This window comes from Podarcis bocagei, assembly GCF_964188305.1.
Source record: "Podarcis bocagei genome assembly, chromosome: 4".
NCBI classification, from domain to species: domain Eukaryota; kingdom Metazoa; phylum Chordata; class Lepidosauria; order Squamata; family Lacertidae; genus Podarcis; species Podarcis bocagei.
Window position 1 is genome coordinate 67,858,678 of NC_138128.1, and position 24,551 is coordinate 67,883,228.

At 42.0% G+C, this 24,551-nt stretch overlaps 2 protein-coding genes across 5 annotated transcripts in view; both read left to right on the plus strand.

Moving 5' to 3' along the window:
- Positions 1–24,551, plus strand: part of LOC308584734 (putative lysosomal acid lipase/cholesteryl ester hydrolase) — a 68,035-nt gene that overhangs the window by 39,887 nt on the left and 3,597 nt on the right. The window contains exons 3-7 of one of the 4 annotated variants that reach the window (XM_081189744.1): positions 7,378–7,576; positions 8,364–8,425; positions 10,549–10,688; positions 13,561–13,707; positions 18,031–18,102. In XM_081189744.1, the coding sequence (XP_081045870.1) occupies positions 7,378–7,576; positions 8,364–8,425; positions 10,549–10,688; positions 13,561–13,707; positions 18,031–18,102 (620 nt within the window). Of the gene's footprint in view, positions 1–7,377; positions 7,577–8,363; positions 8,474–10,548; positions 10,689–13,560; positions 13,708–18,030; positions 18,103–24,551 lie in introns of all 4 variants that reach the window. The other 3 variants (XM_081189743.1, XM_081189745.1, XM_081189742.1) reach the window with 3 other exon arrangements.
- Positions 4,147–24,551, plus strand: part of LOC308584736 (putative lysosomal acid lipase/cholesteryl ester hydrolase) — a 54,048-nt gene continuing 33,643 nt past the window's right edge. The window contains exon 1 of the mRNA XM_081189747.1: positions 4,147–4,406. Coding sequence (XP_081045873.1) covers positions 4,278–4,406 — 129 coding nt within the window. The 5' untranslated portion in view covers positions 4,147–4,277. The remainder of the gene's footprint in view (positions 4,407–24,551) is intronic.

Consider the following 24,551-nt stretch of genomic DNA (forward strand, 5'->3'; position numbering starts at 1 on the left):
AGTGCTACTGGAAGGAATTTTTTTATTTCATTTAAATTATATCACTAGTAGCTAATTGATTTGAATATGTTGTCTGATCATCTGTGGCCAAATAGCATGGCGTGTGATTCCAGATATGTTGATATTTCTGTTTGTTCTGAGTTCTGGGAAGCATAAAACACAATTAAAACTGTTCAAGATAGGCACAGATATCTTGAGGTTCCCTATCCTTCTTCAGTCTGTCAGATGGAGTGAATAAAGTATAATAATAATAATAATAATAATAATAATAATAATAATAATAATAATAATAATTTATTATTTATACCCCACCCATCTGGCTGGGTTTCCCCAGCTACTCTGGGCAGCTTCCAACAAAGTATTAAAATACAGTGGTCTGTTAAACATTAAAAGCTTCCCTAAACAGGGCTGCCTTCAGATGTCTTCTAAAAGTCTGGTAGTTGTTGTTCTCTTTGACATCTGGTGGGAGGGCATTCCACAGGGAAGGTGCCACTACTGAGAAGGCCCTCTGCCTGGTTCCCTGTAACTTGGCTTCTCGCAGTGAGGGAACCACCAGAAGGCCCTCAGCGCTGGACCTCAGTGTCCGGGTAGAAGGATGGGGGTGGAGACGCTCCTTCAGGTATACTGGACTGAGGCCGTTTAGGGCTTTTAAAGGCCAGCACCAACACTTTGAATTGTGCTCAGAAACGTACTGGGAGCCAATGTAGATCTTTCACGACCAGTGTTATATGGTCTCGGCGGCCGCTCCCAGTCACCATTCTAGCTGCTGCATTCTGGATTAGTTGTAGTTTCCAGGTCACCTTCAAAGGTATTATTATCATCATTAAACTGTGTATTAAAGTAGAAACATGAAGAGTTGTAGCCAACACTGCACAAATGGAGTTCCACTCATGCAAAAGGTCTTGCCTTGACTTACTTATTCCCACCAAATCAGTTCCAGGTGGTCCTGCAACACTCTGGAGCAGCTTTTGAGGGTGCACAAGAAGCTGCAGGGGGAAGAAGAGTACATGGAATTCCATTTTGGAAGTAGAGGCCTGTTGTATGAGTGGAACAGCAATGTTGGATGCAAACTAAAGTCTTTGTTATGTACTGAATTGAATAGGATCCAAATTGCGGCAGTCTGATTAGTCCTAGAACAATAGGATTCAGAATGCAGCAGTCTGATTGGTCCTAGAACAATAGGATCCAGAATGCAGCAGTCTGATTGGTCCACAGGAGCCACCCAATCCAGCTCCAGGTGGAAGTGAATCCACAACCTGACTGGCCTACAGGAGAATCCCAGAATTCACCAATCATGTGGGCCCATTGTGTAAATAATGTATATAAAGCAGACATTTTGGAGGAACTTCCATTCCTCACTACTATTAGCTGAATAAAGAGCATGAAATCCACACTCGACTCCGAGTATATTTCAGTCTTCCTAATGTTTCTTTGGGGTGTTGCTATTTCCTTCTAATTTGTGAATAAGTAGCACCCTGTCAGTTACATAACTGGCTGTTGAAAGGTGGCTGTTGCTGCTATAATGATAGCCACATCCCAAGTTTTCAAAGGGCCGTGAGCTAAAAAGTGTTGCCTAAACCATTTGTGGTTCAATAACCTTTCGTGCCTTTGTATCAGATGGTGTTCTTGGAGCATAATTACAGTTGCAGGAAAACATTTTCTATGACTTGCCATGAGGGGTGTGCAATTCTAGTGTGCATGTTTTAAAAAAACATTTATAGAGAACTACAGTAAAAATCATAACAAGAGTCTATGTCAAGACAGAGGTTGAACTGGAAGATGGATGGAAATCCACTTAATAGTCTGTTTTCCATTAATTCCCTACTCACCACCCAGTCCCCATACATTGAAATAGGAAACATTGACACAACCATCAGTATATAATTTCTGACTCTTCCCATAACCTCATAAATAAATGTTTAGATATTCAAACTGGCTTTCTGAACCAATCTCTTATTTAAAAAACAACATTTTGAAGAACGCTTTCTCTCCCTTAGAACAGCAGAACATAAGCAATGGAAGCAAATCTGTAAAATTCCAAAGAAAAATGAAACAGGAATGGGATCACCTCAATCAGCCATAGGAATTTAAACTGGAAGTTCAAACTCTGCCCCATTTCCAATGGATCCTCCACAGGGTCCAAGTTGGCATCATTTACTCAAAAGCAGAGACAGGTGTGCTGGGACTCTCAAAGAAAAAAAGCAACTCCCTCCCAAGAGGGCAATTTGACTTATGACATCTGTGCCATACAAATACAATCAGGTTCTCATTTCATTATGAGAAAATAATTCATTTTTATTTCTGCTTTCAAGTATCTTTATTATTTTAGCCATCTAAACCATAGGTGAAGGTAAAGGGACCCCTGACCATTAGGTCCAGTAGTGGCCGACTCTGGGGTTGCGGCGCTGATCTCGCTTTATTGGCTGAGGGAGCCGGCGTACAGTTTCCAGGTCGTGTGGCCAGCATGACTAAGCCTCTTCTGGTGAACCAGAGCAGCGCACGGAAACATCGTTTACCTTCCCCCCGGAGCAGTACCTATTTATCTATTTGCGCTTTGACGTGCTTTTGAACTGCTAGGTTGGCAGGAGCTCACCCCGTTGCGGGGATTCGAACCGCCAACCTTCTGATCGGCAAATCCTAGGCTCTGTGGTTTAACCCACAGCGCCACCCGCAGCCAAGGCAAAAGCCTACAGCACATGGTATTCCCAGGCGGTCTCCCATCCAAGTACTAACCAGGCCTGACCCTGCTTAGCTTCCGAGATCAGACAAGATCAGGCGTGTTCAGGGTAGTATGGCCGTAGACATCTAAACCATACTTTGATAATAAATACTCACAATATAAAAAGGAAGAAAAGGAGGACAAAGAAACAAATAATAACAAACTACATCAAAAAGAAAAATATTACATAGATAATTATCATATCTGTTTAACAATATAGCTAAATTATATCTATTCTTATTCGCCAAATACGTGTCATTCAATGCTATTGGGCAATAGAGGGGCATGGCTTCTAATTCTTGCATTAAATGAAGCCATTGCATGCACTTTCTGGGTGTGCATGTAATTGAAAGGCATCATTAAGGGCTTGATCCTGGCATATTTTACATGCTAAACAGGAAAGGCCAAGGGTAAGTTTGGCTTGTGCATATCCTGATTTATTAATGGTAAGTAACTGTTTCAAAACACCTCTCTTGGGTAGTTTTGAGTTATACATTATACAATATACATGAGGTTACCAGTAGTTGCTGTATTGATTACAGTCCTTTGGAGAACCAGTGACCGCCATAACTCTCTGGAAAATTCTGGAAGCAGATTCACCCCTTGGAGTGATTGGGAGGTGGCTGCCTCTCTGTGTGGTTGCTGTTGTCGTGTAATCAGCTTTCTGAGAAGGTCTGTTGTGCATGTCAACCACATTTGCAAAGTATTCTTTTTCATCAATCCAACATTAACACCATATGCCTGGGACGCGGGTGGCACTGTGGTCCAAACCACTGATCCTCTTGGGCATGGTAATTGGAAGATCAGCAGTTTGAATCCGTGCAATGGGGTGAGCTCCTGTTGCTCTGTCCCAGCCCCTGCCAACCTAGCAGTTTGAAAGCATACCAGCGCAAGTAGATAAATAGGTACCACTGAGACGAGAAGGTAAACAGTGTTTCCTTGTGCTCTGGCACTTGTTCTCTCTGCACCAGTAGCAGTTTAGTTATGCAGGCTACATGACCCAGAAAGCTTTCTGTAGACAAAAGAAGGCTCCCTCGGCCTGAAAAACGAGATGAGTGCTGCACCCCACAGTCGTCTTTGACTGGACTTAACTGTCCAGGGGTCCTTTACCTTTACCTATTAACTCCATATGATTATGGTCCGAAAAATAATGTGCCTCATGCCACCCAGATGAGCTTTGAATCAGCTACCTGCAAATTGATCATTGTACTCTTAACTACTGTACTAAATGATCTGTTACACGTTGACTAATCTTTTATTGAACTGAGACTGCAGTCCCATGCCCACTTGCCTTGAAAGGTGCCACACGGAAGTCAGTGGAAATACCTTCTGAGAAGTTTGCGTAAGATGATATTTGGAGTTGGGCAAGACTGAACCAATGATATCAATTAGAGAGGATGTTTCTGTTCCTTCCAGGAACGTGTTGTACTTGGTGAAGTGTGGCAAGCTATTTAAGCCACACTATCTGCCAATTCATTCTCCAGTATATGATATAGGTTAAAGCTCATATTCTTTAATCCAGCTTTGTGGAGCCCAGTCTTGTTCTTTACCCTGAAAGATGGATTTGCTTCCATGCACATCAAGGATGTGGCTCTTCATAATGGGGGCAGGATTGGTCCAAGCCCTTGTTACTTCAGGAATATTTATGAAAAGAAGAACTGTACACCCAGAAGCTACTATGGATGTTGTAAGCCATCCATCTGTTATTCTTTTGTTTGCTTAACTCAAGGCATTTATGGTTATTAGTGCTGCTTAATTGTGCTATATTCCACATACCTGAAATTTGTTTTTTATGGAATGCTGGGATTGCCGGGGGCAAGGATATGATGATGATGGTGATGATGATTTTGAAGTATGTACCCTGCCCTCTCAATGCATGATTGCTCAGGGCAGCGTGCAGCATCTTTTTTTGTTTTTTTGTTTTTTAAGCATTCCCAAAGTAGCTCCCAACATCTGCTTCATGTAACCCCACCACTCTTTGGGCTTCATTTAGGTATCAGCAGTAGCAAGTTTAGCATCTTGCCTATGCATTATTATTGCTCAGCAGCATGAAGAAAAATCATTAAGTGGTCCACAAAGACCTTCAGCATTTTTCAAGTGGTCCAAGAGGATTGGGTGGAGTTTGGGAACCATTGCTATTAAAGATGTAGCCTTCTGTGGAAAAGAAGTGTCCAGGAGTTTTACACTCCCAGCCAAACCCTGCCTTTTCTTTTCTCCCTTTCCGCCAAGGGTGAAATGATTTCCTTCAGAGGATATCCAGTGAGACATATGAAGTGGTGACAGATGATGGGTATATCCTGAGTATTAACAGAATTCCTCATGGGAAAAGAAATAACTGGGAATCAGGTGAGTTTTTTGAGGTATTTATTATGTATACATGGAAATACTGTGAGGACTTTTAAAATTATTAAAAAAATGGTAAGTTGTTGCTTTGGAATTTGTTTACTTATTGCAAGAAAACCTCAACAATCTGTTTGGTTAGGGGTGATTATTAATATGATTTTATTAATTATATGTTTTGGTCCTATTTTTTCTATAAAATTCCAAAAAAGGCCATAGATTAGGGTAAACACATTTTAGTCCTTTCTTGAGCTATTAGGTCCTCTGCATGGAGAATATGGAGGTATGCTATTGGGTGACAGAGAAAAGGCAGAACTGCTTTGCCTTTGTCTTCTTTTTTAATTTTTTAAAATTAATTTTCACATTTAAACATTATCATCATATAAACCATAAGAAACAACTTCAATAAAAATAAAAATAGAAAATAAAACATCTTCACACCATATTAAATCCATATTTTGGGATTACTCGGATCCCTTGACTTCGCTCCATTTCCTCTCCTAGTTCTTTTATAATATATTATATTATACATGTCTATAATTTATTAAATTTATTAAAATTTCCAATTTTAAACATTCTTAATATTACAAATGTTTTTAAAAGCCTGCTATTGTATTAACTTCTTTTACAATGTCTTTGTAAATATGCAGTAAACATTTCCCATTCTTTTTTATATTTGTGGTCTTCTTGATTTCTTAGACTTCCTTCCAGTTCATTTAGCTATTTCAGCATATTCCATTAATTTAAATTGCCAATCTCCTAATAGAATGAAAAACATATTATTACAAATAATACATAAAGACCAAACAGGATTTCTGCCAGGAAGACATATGAAAGAATATATAAGGACTATAATAGATATTTTTGAATATCTGGTAGTAAGAAATGAAAAACAAGCAGCAATGATGTTTGTAGATATGGAAAAAGCATTTGATAATGTTTCCTGGACCTTTATGTTAATGTCCTGGAAGAAATGAACTTTGGAGAAACATTTAAAAGAGGAATAGAAGCCATATATTCAGAACAGCAAGCGAGATTAATAATTAATAATGTAACTGCAGATGAGTGTGAAATAACAAAAGGGACAAGACAGGGGTGTCCCCTATCACCTTTATTGTTTATTTTAGTCTTAGAGGTACTGGTGAGATATATAAGAGCAGATGATGATATTAGAGGAATAACTGTAGGAAATAAGTCATATAAATTAAAGGCATTGTGGATGAATTAATGCTCATGATAGAAGACCCTGGTCAGAGACGAAGAAGAAGCAGGCACCAGCAGGGGGGGGGGTTGGATCTCCTGAACATAGAAGTGCAAGAAGCTGAAACAAAGAAACAGCTAGAACAAACAGTTCCGCTGAGGCTGAGTTCAGACTTGGAGGGGGGGGGGAGTACAGTCGGCTCTTTTGAGGCGTGCGCCAAATAGGTTGGAGGTCAAAAGGAAAGCCGTAAAGCTGTCACACTTGAAATGCTGGGGGAGGTGTCCTAAGTCATTCGCGCCAACTGAACATGATGAATCGGAGTGAATTACTGGAGCTTGTGTTGACTTTGTAAACAGTGTACAATAAAGACCATAAAATCATTAAGCCGTTATTATAAACCAGAAGTCCCTTTGCCTCTGTCTCTAACTCACAAAGAAAGTGATCCCCTACCTGGTGATGACATATTAAATGATGTAAGGAGGGAGCTGCAGCCCAAGATAGGAAAAGAGGTGGTAAGGAAACACCTAGCTACTTTAAATGAATTCAGATCTGCAGGGCCTGGTGAGCTGCGCCCCAAAATACTTCTGCCTTGCATTTAGAAGATACTCCTTCCAGACTCAAATTCCAGACATGTGAAATTGCCGGCATGCTCTGCGTCCCAAGTTTATAGTTGGTGATACACACTAGTGGCCAGGGAGGCCACACATGTGGAGCATCGTTGCTCTCCTGGCTTCTTAACACATCCGTCACTGGTGATTATTGGGAAGGAGAGCAGAGGTGCGAGGTGAGGAGAGCTTGGCCAGGTGAGGATGCATCTTATTGGATGGAGACACTGAAGTTACTTATTGTAACTATGTTTAAAACAAGGAACTAGGCAGAGGGCCTTCTTGGTAGTGGCGCCCACCCTGTGGAACGCCCTCCCATCAGATGTCAAGGAAATAAACAACTATATGACTTTTAGAAGACATCTGAAGGCAGCCCTGTTTAGGGAAGTTTTTAATGTCTGATGTTTTATTGTAGTTTTAATTGTGTTGGGAGCCTCCCAATGAGGCTGGGGAAAACCAGCCAGATGGGCTGGGTATAAATTCTTCTTCTTCTTCTTCCTCTTCCTCTTCAGGTCCCAGGCCCGCAGTGTTCTTGCAGCATGGCTTGTTTGGTTCTAGCAGTAACTGGGTGTTTAATATGGACTACAACAGCCTGGGCTTTATATTGGCTGATGCTGGTTATGATGTTTGGCTTGGAAACAGCAGAGGTAACACTTGGTCCAACAAACACATCAACTATACTGAGAAGAATCAAGAATTCTGGCTATTCAGGTAGAGTGAGCTTTCTAAACCTAATTTCTTGTTTCTGGTTCCTAGTTCACCCTTTGGGGAAAACTTTAATTAGTCATGCTCTTCCTAGTGGAGCCATGTTTTTCCACCTCCTCTTATAATATATGATATGGAGGTATAGAAATACATTTCCAAGTAAGTAAAATTGGTAGTTGTCCCTTTAAACAAACAAACAATTTGTTTGTTCCTGGGGAAAATATGGCCTTGGTGAAATGTGGCCTTGGTGAACTCCATAGAATAGATAATAGCAGATCAGCTTAACTTCAGGTGCAATTAGATTTGATCTGGAGAGACTCAATATTGGTCCTTCTGAATCTCTGCTGGAATTTGAAGCTCCTCAGACAGACATGGGTTGGAGGGAAAGCAGAGTCCTCTCCTGCCCACAGCATAAATACTGTTCCTCCTGAAACTGACTTTTTCAAAATGTTTTTGCTTTCCCCGTTGCAGCCACATGGTTGCTCTTAACTGTCTGGTGGGCATTTTCAGTTTGCAGTGATCAGCTCATAGTGTGGCCCTGCTTGCTAGTGAACAGTGAAAATGGAAATATATAAGGAAGATGAGTCATGGCTTAATTCAGATAACTGTTTCACAAATGTTCATAGACTTGGTGACTTGATGGATCCATGGAGGAGATGATCTCTGATCTGCCAGATCCAAGCCTCTTCTTGTATTGAACTGGGAGGAGAACAGGGCATTTTAGGCTTTCACAATGTAGATCTCACTGCATATACATGTCTGTTAAACATAGGCTGTTCCTTTTTCTTTGCAGTGTTGATGAAATGGCTAAATACGACCTTCCAGCTTCAATAAACTTTGTCCTGAACAAAACTGGTCAGGAAAAAATATTTTATGTTGGTCATTCCGAGGGCACCACAATGGGTAGGTTAGCAAGATTCTTAAACACATGCGGGTAATTCTATTCGCTACATAATTATATGTGCAGTTGCTGTTGTATATTAAATTCAAGAGACATCTTGCTTATGGTACAGTGATGTTCCATGGAACCTATGGATACCTATGGAGAAGCATCTTGAATAACAATCCCTACCTTTGGGTTTCCTGCATTGCGTGGACAGGCGGAGTCCCCAGATCCCAAGCGCCCCCCCCCGTCATGTGAAATAACGACTCATGACAACGTGCTATGGGATTAAATTGGCCACAACTTTATTAAATTTCAAACGTGGGTAGACCTTGGCTCAGGCATTGGGCGTTCTCCCTCCCCAGTCCCCAGCTGGGGACCTAGGGAGCATCAGGGTTATCCAGTGTGTGTGGGGGGGGGATGGGCCGGCTCTGGAGAACATATGTTCAAGCAGAGATAGCTGCCGCCGTTACGCCACCGCCGCAGGGGAGAGCAATAACAACCTTTCGGCGTATGGTCAAAGCCTCCCTTCAGAAACCCCTTTAACGGGGAACCCTGGCATCGCCGGCGCAAAGAGGAAGATGGACTAAAGGATTCCGCCCAATGCCTGATACCGCCAAAGTTGTGACGTTTTGCTACGGGAAAGGCGAAACCTGCCAATGCAGGGAAATTCCTTTCCGGCCATTTAACAGCGACCTTAATGTAGCAGTGCCCGCATACCTGTGAAGATAAGTTAACCTGCAAAACCTATGAAGAAAAGTTAACCTGCAAAAGCAGACATTAACTGAGGGTGGGTAGGGTGGGAAATGCTCTGGAGCCAAGTGAGGATTCCCAGGTAAGATCCTCCCTCTATTGTGTGGGCAGGTAATCCCTCACCTACCTGGCCTGATCTCCTTGGCAACGCTTCCCCCAGGTGGGATTGGACAACTGACTGAGGTAGGCGGAGACCTCCAGGTATCCCACCTGAGGGAAGGCAAAGCCAAACCTATGCTGATGGAGCCGCTCCAGATCTAGGGGCTGCGCGCGTCCACGCAAAGCCCCCCCCCCGTTTTAAGCGGGGAGCGGTCATTTTCCTCCTTTGTGATATTTCCCATATAGGTGATGATTCAAATTGGTTAAGGGGCTTATAAAAAGTGGTTTGTCTGGACTGAGAAACTGTTAAAATCCTGGATTGCAAACCAGTATCAAGCCTAGTTTGCAGTCAGAGTTTAGGGAACAGTTTCCCAGTCTGGATGTAACAGGAAGCTATAGTTTAACAACCCCGGGATGTAATGTGTTAAGGCCCCTGAGACAAGAGGAGAAGAGAACTTGTTGGCTGAACACTCCTTCTTGGTCTCATAAATCATAGTTCTATAACCAAACCGGTTTGAAACTCACCTCTGACTGTCACTTCATGTTTTATTGGTTCTTAGTACAGCCTAGAGTGGCTTGAGAAACCCAGCTAGATGGGCAGGGTATAAATAATGAAATTATTATTAATGTTGTTATTAGCTATAGTATGTATTAAGCAAGTGAATTTACAGTTATTACACCACTGAGGAAATATATACAGCATTATAAAGTTTTAAGTAGGTCAGAAACAAGGCAGGGCCTTTTCTGTTGTGATGCGCAGATTATAATGCACCATTTCTAGTAGGGTTGCTACCAGCGGTGGAGTCTGCCTGCCTCCTAGTAGGGTCCTAGGTCAAAATAATCCCAGATCCTGATATTTCAGGGCTCAAACCTGAGACCTAGTGGAGTTGTTATAGGGGTGGCTCTTGGTGGTGTCAGAGAGGTGAACCCCAGGGATGTCATGAAAAATGGCACATTAATCATGGTCTCTGAGAGCGTGTCATTCACATAAAAAGCTACTGTTTGGAAATCAAGACAGAAACCTTAACTGAACGGGTTGTTCCCAGCTACAGCTGCTCTACAAAGTACTAAGGATTCTTGCTATGAAGAGGTTGAATAAGAGTGGTACTGGAGAAGTCAGTATAAGGTGCATTTTTAGCTCTGCTGAAAGTCTGTAAATTTTGATAATATACACGATTTTGTTATTGGGTTTTTTCAAGACTGCATTGCTAACTCTATTTATTTTTCTCCTCCCACCCCACAGCATTCATTGCATTTTCAACCATGCCACACCTAGCCAAGAAAATCAAGATGTTCTTTGCATTGGCACCAGTAGTCACTGTTAAGTATTTGACAAACACAGCTTTGACCAAACTTGCAATGGTTCCTGAACCTAAGCTCAAAGTATGTATTTCAGAAAAAATACTTGTTCAAACAATGGAATGCAAATATTGCCTAATGTAGCTAGAACAGTATTTGGGGATGTCTGTTTCATTTTACCTAAGGCTATTCACAATGCTCTTAGAAAACTAAAGAGCTCAAGCTAGCCAATGCTGCAACTTGATAACACAGTGTTGCTTTGGCTGTTCTGTGCCAGGACTTTTTTGGGTAAAAAAATGAGGGGCTGGTTCTTCTCCCTTGCTGTATGTGTCATGGGTTCCAGTTTCTGCTGTGGGCAGAAAAAGAAAGGTGTTGGTATTCTATACTCATGGATACTGTTTGCATCTGGGGCCCATATTAAAGAATTTGGTGCAATTCTCTATGGTTCCTAATAAAATTGCCATGAGAATCTTGTCAGTATGGTGGCAGATCACACCTGTGGGTAACTTAGTTGCCTTTAAAGCAATAATGCTGAGCAGTTACCGTATTTTTCGCCCTATAGGACACCCCCCCCAAATGAAGGGGAAATGTGTGTGCATCCTATGGGTTGAATACAGGCTTTCGCTGAAGCCTGGAGAGTGAGAGGGGTCGGTGCGCACCGACCCCTCTTGCTCTCCAGGCTTCAGGAAGCTATCCACAAGCCTTGCAAGCCCGGTGGGAGTTCCCGTGGGCTCGCAAGGCTTGTGGGCAGCAGCCTGCAGCCCGAACCATGGGGCGCCCTCCGGAGGGCACCCCGTGCTTCGCGCAGGTGTCCGCAAGCCTTGCGGGCCCGGCGGGAACTCCCACCCTGAGCTGGGGGGACAGCGGGGAGGCCCAGCGCCACCACCCTGCTGTTCCCCAACCTGGTTTGGAGGCTGCCAGCCCCACAAGCTCGGGGGACAGATATCCACAAGCCTGGGGAGACCAGCGGGACTTCCCGCCAGGCTCCCTAGGCTTGCGGATAGCCGCCTGTTCTGGGGGCTGGGGTCGGGGGAAGCTCGGGCATCCCCAGCCCCCCACCTAGGGGAAAAATAAATTTCCCCCCTTTATTTCCCCCCCAAAAAACTAGGTGCGTCCTATGGGTCGGTGCGTCCTATAGGGCGAAAAATACGGTACGTGGGAATGTATTTATTACAGTATTGCTTTCTTTATAGTACAGTAAGCCTATGTTCCAGGGATCTAGTTTAATGGCAAAACCTAGTAGAGTCAAAACCTTTTGGGTTCAATGGCAGGTGGGATTGCCAAAGCCCTTTTCCCCGAAACCCTGCCCCATTTCCACCTCCCTCCCTCCCCTCCTTCCTTCCCTTCTTAGTTGCGGACTTACTTCCTTACCAACAAGGAATGGCTGTAAGGGAAGAGAGCCATGCTGATCAAATTACAGGCACATGCGCCCATTTTTAGGGCTCAGAGACACTCACTGATCATGTTGGAGGCTGTTTGCTTGGGTCTCCTGTGTTGTCTATCTCTTCCACCTTGCTGTTTTAGCTCTGTAATCCATAAAACAACATTGGAGCATGGTCAGTTTTATCCCCATGCTACAGTCACCCTTGGTTGCTATGCTACACTCCTGTCATTTTCAGATTGGAGGAATAGCTACCTCTTGTATTTTTAGCCTAGGGTCAAGTCAAGAGACATGACATTAAATTAAGTCACTAGGCATACAATAGAGCAGTAAGACACTTTTGCTGAAATTACCGGGTAATTAAATGATTTCTAGCACATCTATTTAGCTACTGGACATTTGGCAAAATGTCTGCATAACTCATGTCCTTTGTATATTTGGGCTCCTACTGAAATAGTATTCATGTTGTGGGAACCATTATAATCTAGCTTGTTCCTGAACCACTTTAGAAGGACACCAAAAGTCTAGAAATCAACGAAGATTATAGACTATGCAGAATTACCAAAGCTGACAGGCAAAATTTGAAACCTGAGTGACAAAGCGTTCCAGAGAGACTGGAGTAAATTTATTCAATAAATAGACAGTTATTGTAAACATGTAAAGACACTTGCAGGACTGCAATAAACCTCACAAAGCTCATTGGAAGGACCTTTCTACTTGTGCTTTAAGACTAAAATAACCAAGAAAAAAAGTGTAGGATTGAGATGGTATAAATGTGTGGAAATATGATGTTGTTATACAAAAAACCAGTTTACGGAATGGAGGGAAGCCAAGTGGTTTGGTGGAGCTATGAATTAGTAAAAGGAAATAAGATGTTATAATAATGTTAAAAATGGAAAATAATTAAAAAAATTATAAAATTAAATAAAGAAACCAATGCCCTTGGAGGCTATGTTTGCATAACTCATGTCTTTTGCATATTTGGGCTCCTACCTAAATAGTGTTCATGTTGTGGGAACCATTACCATGTAGCTTGTTTCTGAACCACTTTGGAAGGTTTCATTCCATTCCATTCCATTTATGCCCCAACCATCTGACTCGGTTGCCCCAGCCACTCTGGGCAGCTTCCAGCATATATAAAAACATAACAAAACATTAAACATTTAAAAACTTAGCTATATAAGGCTGCATTCAGATGTCTTTTAAAGGTTGTATAGTGACTTATCTCCTTGTCTTGGGGGCTGCAAAACTCCATACCCTTCATCATTTCTCCGGTGAAAATAGGGACATCCTAAGGAACAGTGGAATTTTCTGGGATCAAATCAGAAACCAGGATGGCTTCTGTAAATCTGGGATAGCCTCTGGAAAATAGGGACACTTGGAAGGTCCAGAGGGTCATTCTGTCTGACTGTGCTTGTGGGATTTGAATGGGTATTCTATCCTATATGTCTGAGTGGAAGATTCTCATAACAGTCTTTTTTGTAATATTTTGTTTCTACTCGATAGAAGTATCCATAGGAAAAAAGAGAATTGACTAACAAAATAGCATATGTACTAATATTTTTGTTTTGGCAGAAAATGTTTGGAACTAAGCAGTTTTTAGCTCAAGACAGAACAATGAAATGGTGCGCTACTTACTTGTGTAACCGTTTCCCAATGGATTATCTTTGTGGCAGTGTTGTCTTCATCGGAACTGGCTTTAATGTGCTAAACATCAATGCGGTAAGATTTCTAATTACTTAATAGGTGTGTGCTCTAAAAAAAAGGTAGGTGTATGGAGGCTTTTCTGAAGTGATTTCTACTTGTGCCATTCATAACTTAATTACATTCAGACAAAACACAGAAGATACCTGCACATTTTGTCCCATCATTTTGCATCAATGATGGAGAGAGATCTATTTTTTAAAGGAGAGCTCAGATTCTGGACCACTAGTAAAAGCTTCTGTGGGTGCCATGGTGTCTCTTGCACTAGGAGCAGTGACATAATAAGCCTAATAAGCCTCATGGCTGTGCTCAAGTACAGCAGCACACATGTGCAACCACTGCCTATCCTCCCTCAAGGCCTCCCTGCGCATTGACCGGCATCTTCTTGCCTTTGCTGTGGCGTTGTTTAAACAGGGACCACACAGAGTGGGATGGGAAGGAGGGAAACAGACAGAATATGTGTGCACATTCAACCACATAACGACATCTGTGGCATCCAGGAGATTGCAGCCACAGAGATAAGAAAGGAAGGAGACTTCCGGAGGCGGCGCCACTGACAATGGCGGATTCCCTCTAAGCTAGAGGGAGAAAGCTCCGCAGAAATCGGGTCTTACCGCTACAGCGAAGCGGGGACCCTTCAAAAATCGCAGGCGGGTGAAGCCTGCGACTGTGGGACTCGGCGGGCACCTTTCGCACCCCCCCGTTGGCAAAGGAACCCTGCAAAGGGCTCCGGAGCAAGACGGGGTGCTGGCACGGTGCTGTGAGTCAATCGCTACTTCTGCGGAGTGAAGCTGCACAGCTGGTGTCGGAGAGCGCTGTCCTTTTTCCTATGACAATTCGGCTTTTAAACAACAACCCGTGAGTAGGACAATTGAAAGATCGGGAGATCAAAGGAATTTTCCCTTTGATCAAAAGAATAATATTGAATTTGGCACTGAAGCGGGAAGGTGTAAATAGGAAGTCCGCCTCCCGTTTTTTGTAAATAGATCGAAGCAAAGATCACATAAGCTAAAAAGCCGGAAAAATTGACTTTAAGATTGAAATTTCCTGCATCTTTAACCATAAAAGACCCCCTTGACAGCAGGAGAAAAGGGGGGGGGGGAGAAATTTTGACCTTTTAATCCTGCAAAGAGAGTGTAAGAACACAAGCTCCCATCGTCCCAAACCTGGGGACGGACTGTCAGGACAGAAATAGTCAGAGATGACTACTATCTGAAACTAGGAAAACTATTGATAGACAGAACTAAAAGAGAGATAAAATAATTCTAATGCTGCCTTTTGCTTGCATGCATTACATTGAAAGGAAACAAAGAATCTGAAAATCGAAAGTAAATATCCCTTTGTTGGATACACTTTAAAGATGGACGTTAAATAGTAACTGTATCCCCTAGAGGGAGCTAGCCAGTGTGTTGGTTGCAACTTACAGAGAAGATATAACATCTGTGAATTCTGATCGTGGGACCAGCTATTTGACCTTGACAGAAAATGAATAAGGAGGAAGTCTTTCTTGGTGCCCTTGGCAAAATAAATGCCATGCTGCAGAAGCTGGATGAGAAAGTGACCTTGATGAACCAAAAGTTGGATCTTATATTTGCTCCAGCCAGTAAAGACGAGCTAATAGGAAACGAAGTTAAAGAAACCTCACAACAGTTAATACAGGAATTTGGTTTATCAAGGCAAGTCCAAGGGCAGAGGAAGACGGAAGAGGTTGCGATTGCACCTCAAAAGATACAGAGACTCAAAATCCCGCATGACCAAAAGCTGCAACATTGGAAGATTGAACCTGGGGAATATCTGTTGAATTTCGGAGTTAAGGAAGTTATCAGCTCTGGTGGGACTGTGAAGCAAGTTGATGATTATTTTTGGAACAATTACTTTTTGGATTACAAATCAAATGCTGAGGAGTGGATTATCGGGGAATGGGACAATCTGATAAAAGAAAATGGAGAATTTCTCTGTATGTAGATCCCCGGAGATTCACTCCCCAAGGAGAAAGGGAAGAAAATAGGTAAGAACCCAACAAGAGACAGGGACGTGTCCAACTATAAGCAGGAACAAGAAAACCAGCAGAGGGGGCATAGAAAGGACTTGAGAGCCTCAGATATTAGAACACCCGATTGACTGACTGACTGATTGATGGATGGATAGAATATAATTGTGGAAGGACTGACATTATCCGAAACCAGGAAGAAGGGACGTTGGATAAATCCAGTATAAAAATCTTTTTTTGTATAAACAATTTTAATTTTGGAATTAGTGTAATACTAATGAAATATTAAAACGTGCTGGAAAGGAACAAATTGGCTTTAGCAGAAAGGCTTAAAGGAGTTAAGTTTAATTAGGGTTTAAAATTTGAAAATTTGAAGGTTTAGAAGGTAAAATAAGGTTAAAGAAACTAATGGGAAATTGAGCTGTGAAATTTCTTATTCTTTTTTTCCCTTTTTTAAATGGTAATGAAGTTTTAGTAATAAGATAATACAAGAACTTGTAAGAATCGATTGATATTAGATCTAAAGTTGAAGTGATAACATATGAGGATAAATAACTATGGGTAAAATAAGAGGGTATGAATTTGCTGAACCAACTTTTAAATGGAATACAAAAAAGGGAGGTGGGAGGAAGTCAGGGAAATAAGTAAATGAATGGTGAGAAATTGAAATGAGGGATTTTTTATATATTTTTTTCTTTTTTTCTTTTTACTTTTTTATGTTAAACTGTGGCTTTTGTATCTTTTTTGTGTTTTTCTATTTTTGTGTTTATTGTTCTGTAACTTTTCCTTGTTAAAATTTAATAAAATATTATTATAAAAAACAAGAAAGGAAGACTTATTCCATTGTCTGGAGAGGTCACTTCCTGGTTTGCATGGAGAAGCCGTTTGCGACTGAGCCCAGTGATGGAAGAGCAGAGCTGTACAGAGGCATTGCTGGGTGTTGAAATTTTGCACCCCTAAGAATTTTGCACCCTGGGCAACTGCCCCACAATATGCCACTCAAGGGAGTGTCTAAATCCCCTTCTTATGTACAAATTCTTATGTAGGCTGCTTATTTGTCTTTGCCCTTTCTTGCTTCCTTTCCAGCCAATATTCCTCTAAAATTATTCATTATTTACATTCTAAATTTCATCAGGTGGTCACAGGGTGGGATACTGCTTTTTAAAAAAACAACAACACTTTTAAATATGTGCTGTAAGCTGCCCGGAATAAGCGGGAGATAAATAATACAATTATTATTATTATTATTATTATTATTATTATTATTATTATTATTATTATTATTATTACAACAACAACAAACAGCAATAAAAAACAAGCAATCACACATTTAGTTCCAATATTTGTATAAGGGTTTGTGTGCATATGCTTGTAAAATGGAACTGAACATTTGTGTGCATTGAAAGATGGTGCACATCAGCCCAGGAACATGAAGTGAGAAGCCATAAGTGCACACCAAGGCCAGGTTTGGTACTCAAGCAGGATAGGGTGAATTCATGTTCTGTAGGAGGAACATAGACAATGCAATGCCTATTGCATCAGTCATTGTTAGTAACCGTACCTGGATTGGTTCTAGTTGTACTGTATGATGAAAAGCATTATAGTTAGGCTGTAATCTAACCAGAGAGCCAGTGTGGTGTAGTGGTTAAGAGCGATAGACTCGTAATCTGGGGAACCGGGTTTGCCTCTCCGCTCCTCCACATACAGCTGCTGGGTGACCTTGGGCTAGTCACACTTCTCTGAAGTCTCTCAGCCCCACTCACCTCACAGAGTGTTTTCTGTGGGGGAGGAAGGGAAAGGAGAATGTTAGCCGCTTTGAGACTCCTTCGGGTAGTGATAAAGCGGGATATCAAATCCAAACTACTACTACTACTACTACTACTACTACTATTCTTCTTCTTCTTCTTCTTCTTCTTCTTCTTCTTCTTCTTCTTCTTCTTCTTCTTCTTCTTCTTCTTCTTCTTCTTCTCTTGTGCAAAGGTACATGGGATGAAGCCTGGTTGAACACCGTACAATTTGCTTCTTAGTAAATGTGCATAGAATAGCACTGCAAGTAATTTGATATATAAAATGTAAAAAAAATGCATTTAAGTTCTGGGACAGTTAAGACTGAAATGCCTTGCTCTAAGATAATTTCTGGGGTTTTTTGTTTTTTTTTTGTAACATCATATTGGGATTAGTAACCAGTTTAGAGCGTCAAGTTGTGTTGTTACTATGTAGACATGGATTCCTGTGTGATATCCTGATGTTGAGCTTTGGTGCACTGCTTTTGTCCAAACAAACCAAATGGAAGGGAAGTGGCTATTGCAATTTGTGATAAATTAAGCTAATCACTTTGCACTTTCTTACAGAGTCGAATCGATGTTTATTTATCACACTGTCCAGCTGGGACATCTATCCAGAACATGCTTCACTGGGTTCAGGTAAAACTGAAATCCTCTTTTCTCTTTTAAAAAAGGGTTTTTGTATCGATTGAAGAATGGGCAATCAGACCAGGCTTTGACAAAGACTTTTAAGAATGAAATTAATAAATATGATTGAAATAAAAATTCTTAATAACTCCACCTCTCTTTTTACATACTCCAGAAATATGTTTTGTTTTTATGAGAAAGGATTTAAAGCTGAGAGAGTTTTATTGTGTTTAAATGTTTCCAAACAGGAGTATTTCAAAAGCTACAGATACAATAATATCGCCAATGGATTTGTTTTTATTGGCAAAATAGTCCCTCTGCATGTAGATGGACAAAATACTACATTTCTGTGGTATTTCACTGAATTGTGTCTCAGTGAAGAACCCAATGGTACTGGGAGCTTTGCCTGCCTGTTTGGACTCCAACTCCCATCAGCCAGGCCACGCTGCCTTTTGCTGATGGGAGTTGGAGTCCAAAGCATCAGGATGGCTCCAGGCTAGACCGGCACTTTAACTTAGTGTCATCTGAATTATTTGTATAGAAACACAAAGGTGGCTTGCTAAAGCCACACAGTAGAAGCTTGGAGCATCTAGCTAAGATTTCCTTTCTGATCGGATATACATGGTGGAAAAGAAAATGAATAATGGCTTTGGTAGCCCTTCCTCGCTGGACTGTCTTAAACCCATCATGCTAATCTATAGAGCTAAACATGCTGGTTATTTGAGGCTCATATATCCCACAATCAAGTTGTTTCTTCCTAGCCACTTCTTCCCTTGAAGCTGCTCTCTATTTTGGATCAATTGTGTGAAATAATCTTTAGGATGGACAAAATAAAAAAATTCATTCCAGTAGCACCTTAAAGACCAACTAAGTTAGTTCTTGGTATGAGCTTTCGTGTGCATGCACACTTCTTCAGATACACTGAAACAGAAGTTGCCAGATCCTTCTATATAGTGAGAAGGTGGGGAGGGGTATTACTCAGAAGGGGGGTGGGAATGGGAGATTGGTAGGTAGCTGAGATGAGCCTGTTGACGACTCTTAACGACTGTAATAGGTCTTACAGGAAAAGGCAAGGGGTGAGAAGGTGAGAAATGGCTTAGTCATGTATAATGAGATAAGAATCCAATGTCTTTGTTCAGACCAGGTCTCTCCATGGTTTTAAGTTTGGTAATGAGTTGCAATTCAGCAGCTTCTCTTTCCAGTCTATTTCTGAAATTCCTTTGTAGTAAAACAGCTACTTTGAGATCTTGTATAGAATGTCCTGGGAGATTGAAGTGTTCTCCTACTGGTTTCTCTGTTTTGTGATTCTTGATGTCAGATTTATGTCCATTTATTCTTTGGCGTAAGGTTTGGCCTGTTTGTCCAATATAGAGAGCTGAAGGACACTGTTGGCATTTGATGGCATACACAATGTTAGACGATGAGCAATTGTCCTTCAGCTCTCTATATTGGAGAAACAGGCCAAACCTTACGCCAAAGAATAAACGGACATAAATCTGACATCAAGAATCACAAAACAGAGAAACCAGTAGGAGAACACTTCAATCTCCCAGGACATTCTATACAAGATCTTAAAGTAGCTGTTTTACTACAAAGGAATTTCAGAAATAGACTGGAAAGAGAAGCTGCTGAATTGCAACTCATTACCAAACTTAAAACCATGGAGAGACCTGGTCTGAACAAAGACATTGGATTCATTTCTCACCTTCTCACCCCTTGCCTTTTCCTGTAAGACCTATTACAGTCGTTAAGAGTCGTCAACAGGCTCATCTCAGCTACCTGCCAATCTCCCATTCCCACCCCCCTTCTCAGTAATACCCCTCCCCACCTTCTCACTATATAGAAGGATCTGGCAACTTCTGTTTCAGTGTATCTGAAGAAGTGTGCATGCACACGAAAGCTCATACCAAGAACTAACTTAGTTGGTCTTTAAGGTGCTACTGGAAGGAATTTTTTTATTTTGACTATGGCAGACCAACACGGCTACCTATCTGTAACTGGAACTTTAGGATGGAGTTGGTGTTTTCTATCTCTGATTCTGTGACTTCGTCTGCATTTCTAGAAACACTTCCCTGGGAATAAGTCCTATTGAATGGTTCTGAATAGACATGATTAGACAAATGTATTTACATTTTAAAGTGGCCTATATCAATTTTGACTGTGTCACAAGTGGGGAACCTTTTCCTTTGTTCCACAGGCCCGATTCTTATCAGGATCAGTTTCACATGCAAAGTTTAACAACAGGGTGGGGCATCCAACCTATTAATTACCTATTAGAACAATCAAGGATGTCAAAGCTCCTTGCAAGCTGCTCCTTCTGGATTCCAATGCAAACCTCTTCCTGATTCACTTTAGTAACACTTCCAATGCAAACTCCTTCCTTAATCAGGACGAGGTTTGCATGGAATACTGCAGAATTTAAATGAGTAAGACCAGCTGATGGGCAAGTGGGTGTCTTTGTGGGAAAGTGTTTGGGTGAGACTCAGGGAATGTTCAGGCTACCTTGGAACAGACAGCTCACGGAAGAACCCCAACCAAACCTAAGAGGAGGCGTGTAGTGGTGATAGGGGATTCCCTACTGAGGGGAACAGAAGCAGTGATCTGTGGGCCTGACAAGATGTCTCGGGAAGTGTGCTGTCTCCCCGGGGCTAAGATCCAAGATGTAACTGAACGACTGCAAGGAATCATAAAACCACTGACAAATACCCCTTCCTCTTGGTTCATGTGGGAACCAATGACACTGCAAGCAATAGCCTCCAGAAGATCAAAAGAGACTACGAGGCTCTCGGCAGGAAATTGAAGCAACTAAATGCACAAATTGTCATCTCATCTGTCCTCCCAGTTGAACGACGTGGCCCAGGGACAGAGGGGGAAATAGTGGAAGTGAACAGCTGGCTTCGCAAATGGTGTAAACAGGAACTGTTTGGATTCCTAGATCATGGACTGCAGTTTCTTGAAGATGGACTTCTGGCAAGCGATGGGCTGCACCTCACAAAGGTTGGGAGAAATGTTTTTGCTAAAAATCTCAGAAACCTCATCAGGAGGGCTTTAAACTGACTAATGTGGGGGAGGGAGATAGTGCTCCTGAAGGTAGGAGTCTATCAATTGATGAAGATGATCATCCAAATGTCATAGACCAAATGGAGCAAACAGCACGCAGACCTAGTGGTGGGAGGAAAAAATCCTTAAATAAGAGGCACGGGGGGATGATTAATGGACTTCAATGTCTGTACACTAATGCACAAAGCATGGGAAATAAACAAGATGAGCTTGAGCTCTTGGTACAGCAAACTAAATATGACATAATAGGCATCACTGAAACCTGGTGGGATAAGTCCCACGATTGGAATGTAATAATGGGGGGATACAATCTATTTCAGAGAAACAGACCAGACAAGAAAGGAGGAGGAGTGGCGTTATATGTCAGGGATGTGTATACCTGTGAAGAGATCCAGGATTTAGAACCTCAAAGCCAAAGTGAGAGCATTTGGGTCAAAATTAAGGGAAAGAAGAATAACAGTGACCTCATTGTGGGAGTTTACTATAGATCCCCAAGCCAAACGGAGGACATAGATGATGCCTTCCTGGAACAGATGGCCAAGCATGCAAAAAGAAGGGAGATAGTAGTAATGGGGGACTTCAATTACCCGGATATTTGTTGGATGTCAAACTCAGCCAAGAGCATAAGGTCAAACAGATTCCTCACTGGCCTTGCAGACAACTTCATTGTCCAGAAAGTGGGAGAAGCAACAAGAGGAACAGCCATTTTAGATCTGGTCCTAACCAATGTTGATGACCTGGTTAGTGGGGTAGAAGTGGAAGGATCATTAGGCGCGAGTGATCATGCTCTTCTGAAGTTTACTATACAGCAGAAAGGAGCAGCCAAGCATACTAGGACTCAATTTCTTGACTTTAAGAAAGCCGACTTCATAAAACTTAGGGAAGTGCTGGGTGAGATCCCATGGACAGTAATACTAAAAGGAAAGGGAGTTCATGATGGCTGGGAGTTTGTTAAGAGGGAGATAGTAAAAGCACAACGTCAGGCAATACCAATGAAACGGAAACATGGAAGGTGCCTAAAGAAGACAGGGTGGCTAGCTAAAGAACTTTTAAATGAGTTAAGATTAAAAAAGGATGTGTACAAAAAATGGAAAAGGGGGGAAACCACCAAAGAGGAATTCAAACAAATAGCCAGCACGTGTAGACACAAAGTCAGAAAAGCTAAAGCACAGAATGAACTCAGGTTTGCTAGAGAGGTTAAAAGCAACAAAAAAGGCTTTTATGGGTATGTTCGTAGCAAAAGGAAGAACAAAGAAACAGTGGGGTCACTCAGAGGAGAAGATGGTGAAATGCAAACAGGGGACACAGAAAGGGCTGAACTCCTCAATGCCTTCTTTGCCTCAGTCTTCTCCGATAAAGAAAACAATGCCCGACCTGAAGAATTTGGAGCAAATGATTCAGCAAAGGAAACACAGCCCAGAATAACTAAGGAGATAGTACAAGAATTCTTGGCTAGTTTAGATGTATTCAAGTCTTCAGGGCCAGATGAACTGCATCCAAGAGTATTAAAAGAACTGGCAGATGTGATCTCAGAACCACTGGCAGTCATCTTTGAGAATTCCTGGAGAACAGGCGAAGTCCCGGCAGACTGGAGGAGGGCAAATGTTGTCCCTATTTTTAAAAAGGGGAAAAGAGAGGACCCAAATAATTACCGCCCAGTCAGTCTGACATCAATACCAGGGAATATTCTGGAGCAGATCATTAAGCGAACAGTCTGTGAGCACCTAGAAAGGAATGCTGTGATCACCAATAGTCAGCATGGATTTCTGAAAAATAAGTCATGTCAGACTAACCTGATCTCGTTTTTTGACAGAATTACAAGCCTGGTAGATGAAGGGAACACAGTGGATGTAGCCTACCTTGATTTCAGCAAGGCATTTGACAAGGTGCCCCATGATATTCTTGTAAAGAAGCTGGTAAAATGCAGTCTTGACTATGCTACCACTCAGTGGATTTGTAACTGGCTGACTGACCGAACCCAAAGGGTGCTCATCAATGGTTCCTCTTCATCCTGGAGAAGAGTGACTAGTGGGGTGCCACAGGGTTCTGTCTTGGGCCCAGTCTTATTCAACATCTTTATCAACAACTTGGATGATGGACTCAAGGGCATCCTGATCAAATTTGCAGATGACACCAAACTGGGAGGGGTGGCTAACACCCCAGAGGACAGGATCACACTTCAAAACAACCTTGACAGATTAGAGAACTGGGCAAAAACAAACAAGATGAATTTTAACAGGGAGAAATGTAAAGTATTGCACTTGGGCAAAAAAAATGAGAGGCACAAATACAAGATGGGGGACACCTGGCTTGAGAGAAGTACATGTGAAAAGGATCTAGGAGTCTTGGTTGACTACAAACTTGACATGAGCCAACAGTGTGACGCGGCAGCTAAAAAAGCCAATGCAATTCTGGGCTGCATCAATAGGAGTATAGCATCTAGATCAAGGGAAGTAATAGTGCCACTGTATTCTGCTCTGGTCAGACCTCACCTGGAGTACTGTGTTCAGTTCTGGGCACCACAGTTCAAGAAGGACACTGACAAACTGGAACGTGTCCAGAGGAGGGCAACCAAAATGGTCAAAGGCCTGGAAACGATGCCTTATGAGGAACGGCTAAGGGAGCTGGGCATGTTTAGCCTGGAGAAGAAGCGGTTAAGGGGTGATATGATAGCCATGTTCAAATATATAAAAGGATGTCACATAGAGGAGGGAGAAAGCTTGTTTTCTGCTGCTCCAGAGAAGCGGACACGGAGCAATGGATCCAAACTACAAGAAAGAAGATTCCACCTAAACATTAGGAAGAACTTCCTGACAGTAAGAGCTGTTCGACAGTGGAATTTGCTGCCAAGGAGTGTGGTGGAGTCTCCTTCTTTGGAGGTCTTTAAGCAGAGGCTTGACAACCATATGTCAGGAGTGCTCTGATGGTGTTTCCTGCTTGGCAGGGGGTTGGACTCGATGGCCCTTGTGGTCTCTTCCAACTCTATGATTCTATGATTCTATGACTGGATCCCCTGGCAGACTAAGTTGCACTGTGGAGTGGAAATTCCTGATCCCTGCACAAAATTCTGATTTCTGAGCAATGGGATACCTGGGCTACTTATCCAACCACCCAACTTAATCCAGCTGCCCAGAGGCAGAGAGGAGAATTCATATTAGATCTGAAGAGAAATTTTCAGCCCAAACCTATGTGTGTTTACTAAAGTTCCCCTAAGTTAGATGAGAGTTGCTTCCAGGTAGGTGTAAAACAGACAACTCATATCTAGTAGGACACATGTCAAACATTCTCAAGATATCAGATACACTGAGGAGATGTAGAAGGTTAAGCAGTACTAAAAAACAGCTCTACTGCTTTCAGATGGCTTTGTATAGCTTTCTTTGGTATGTTTACATTAACTTTTG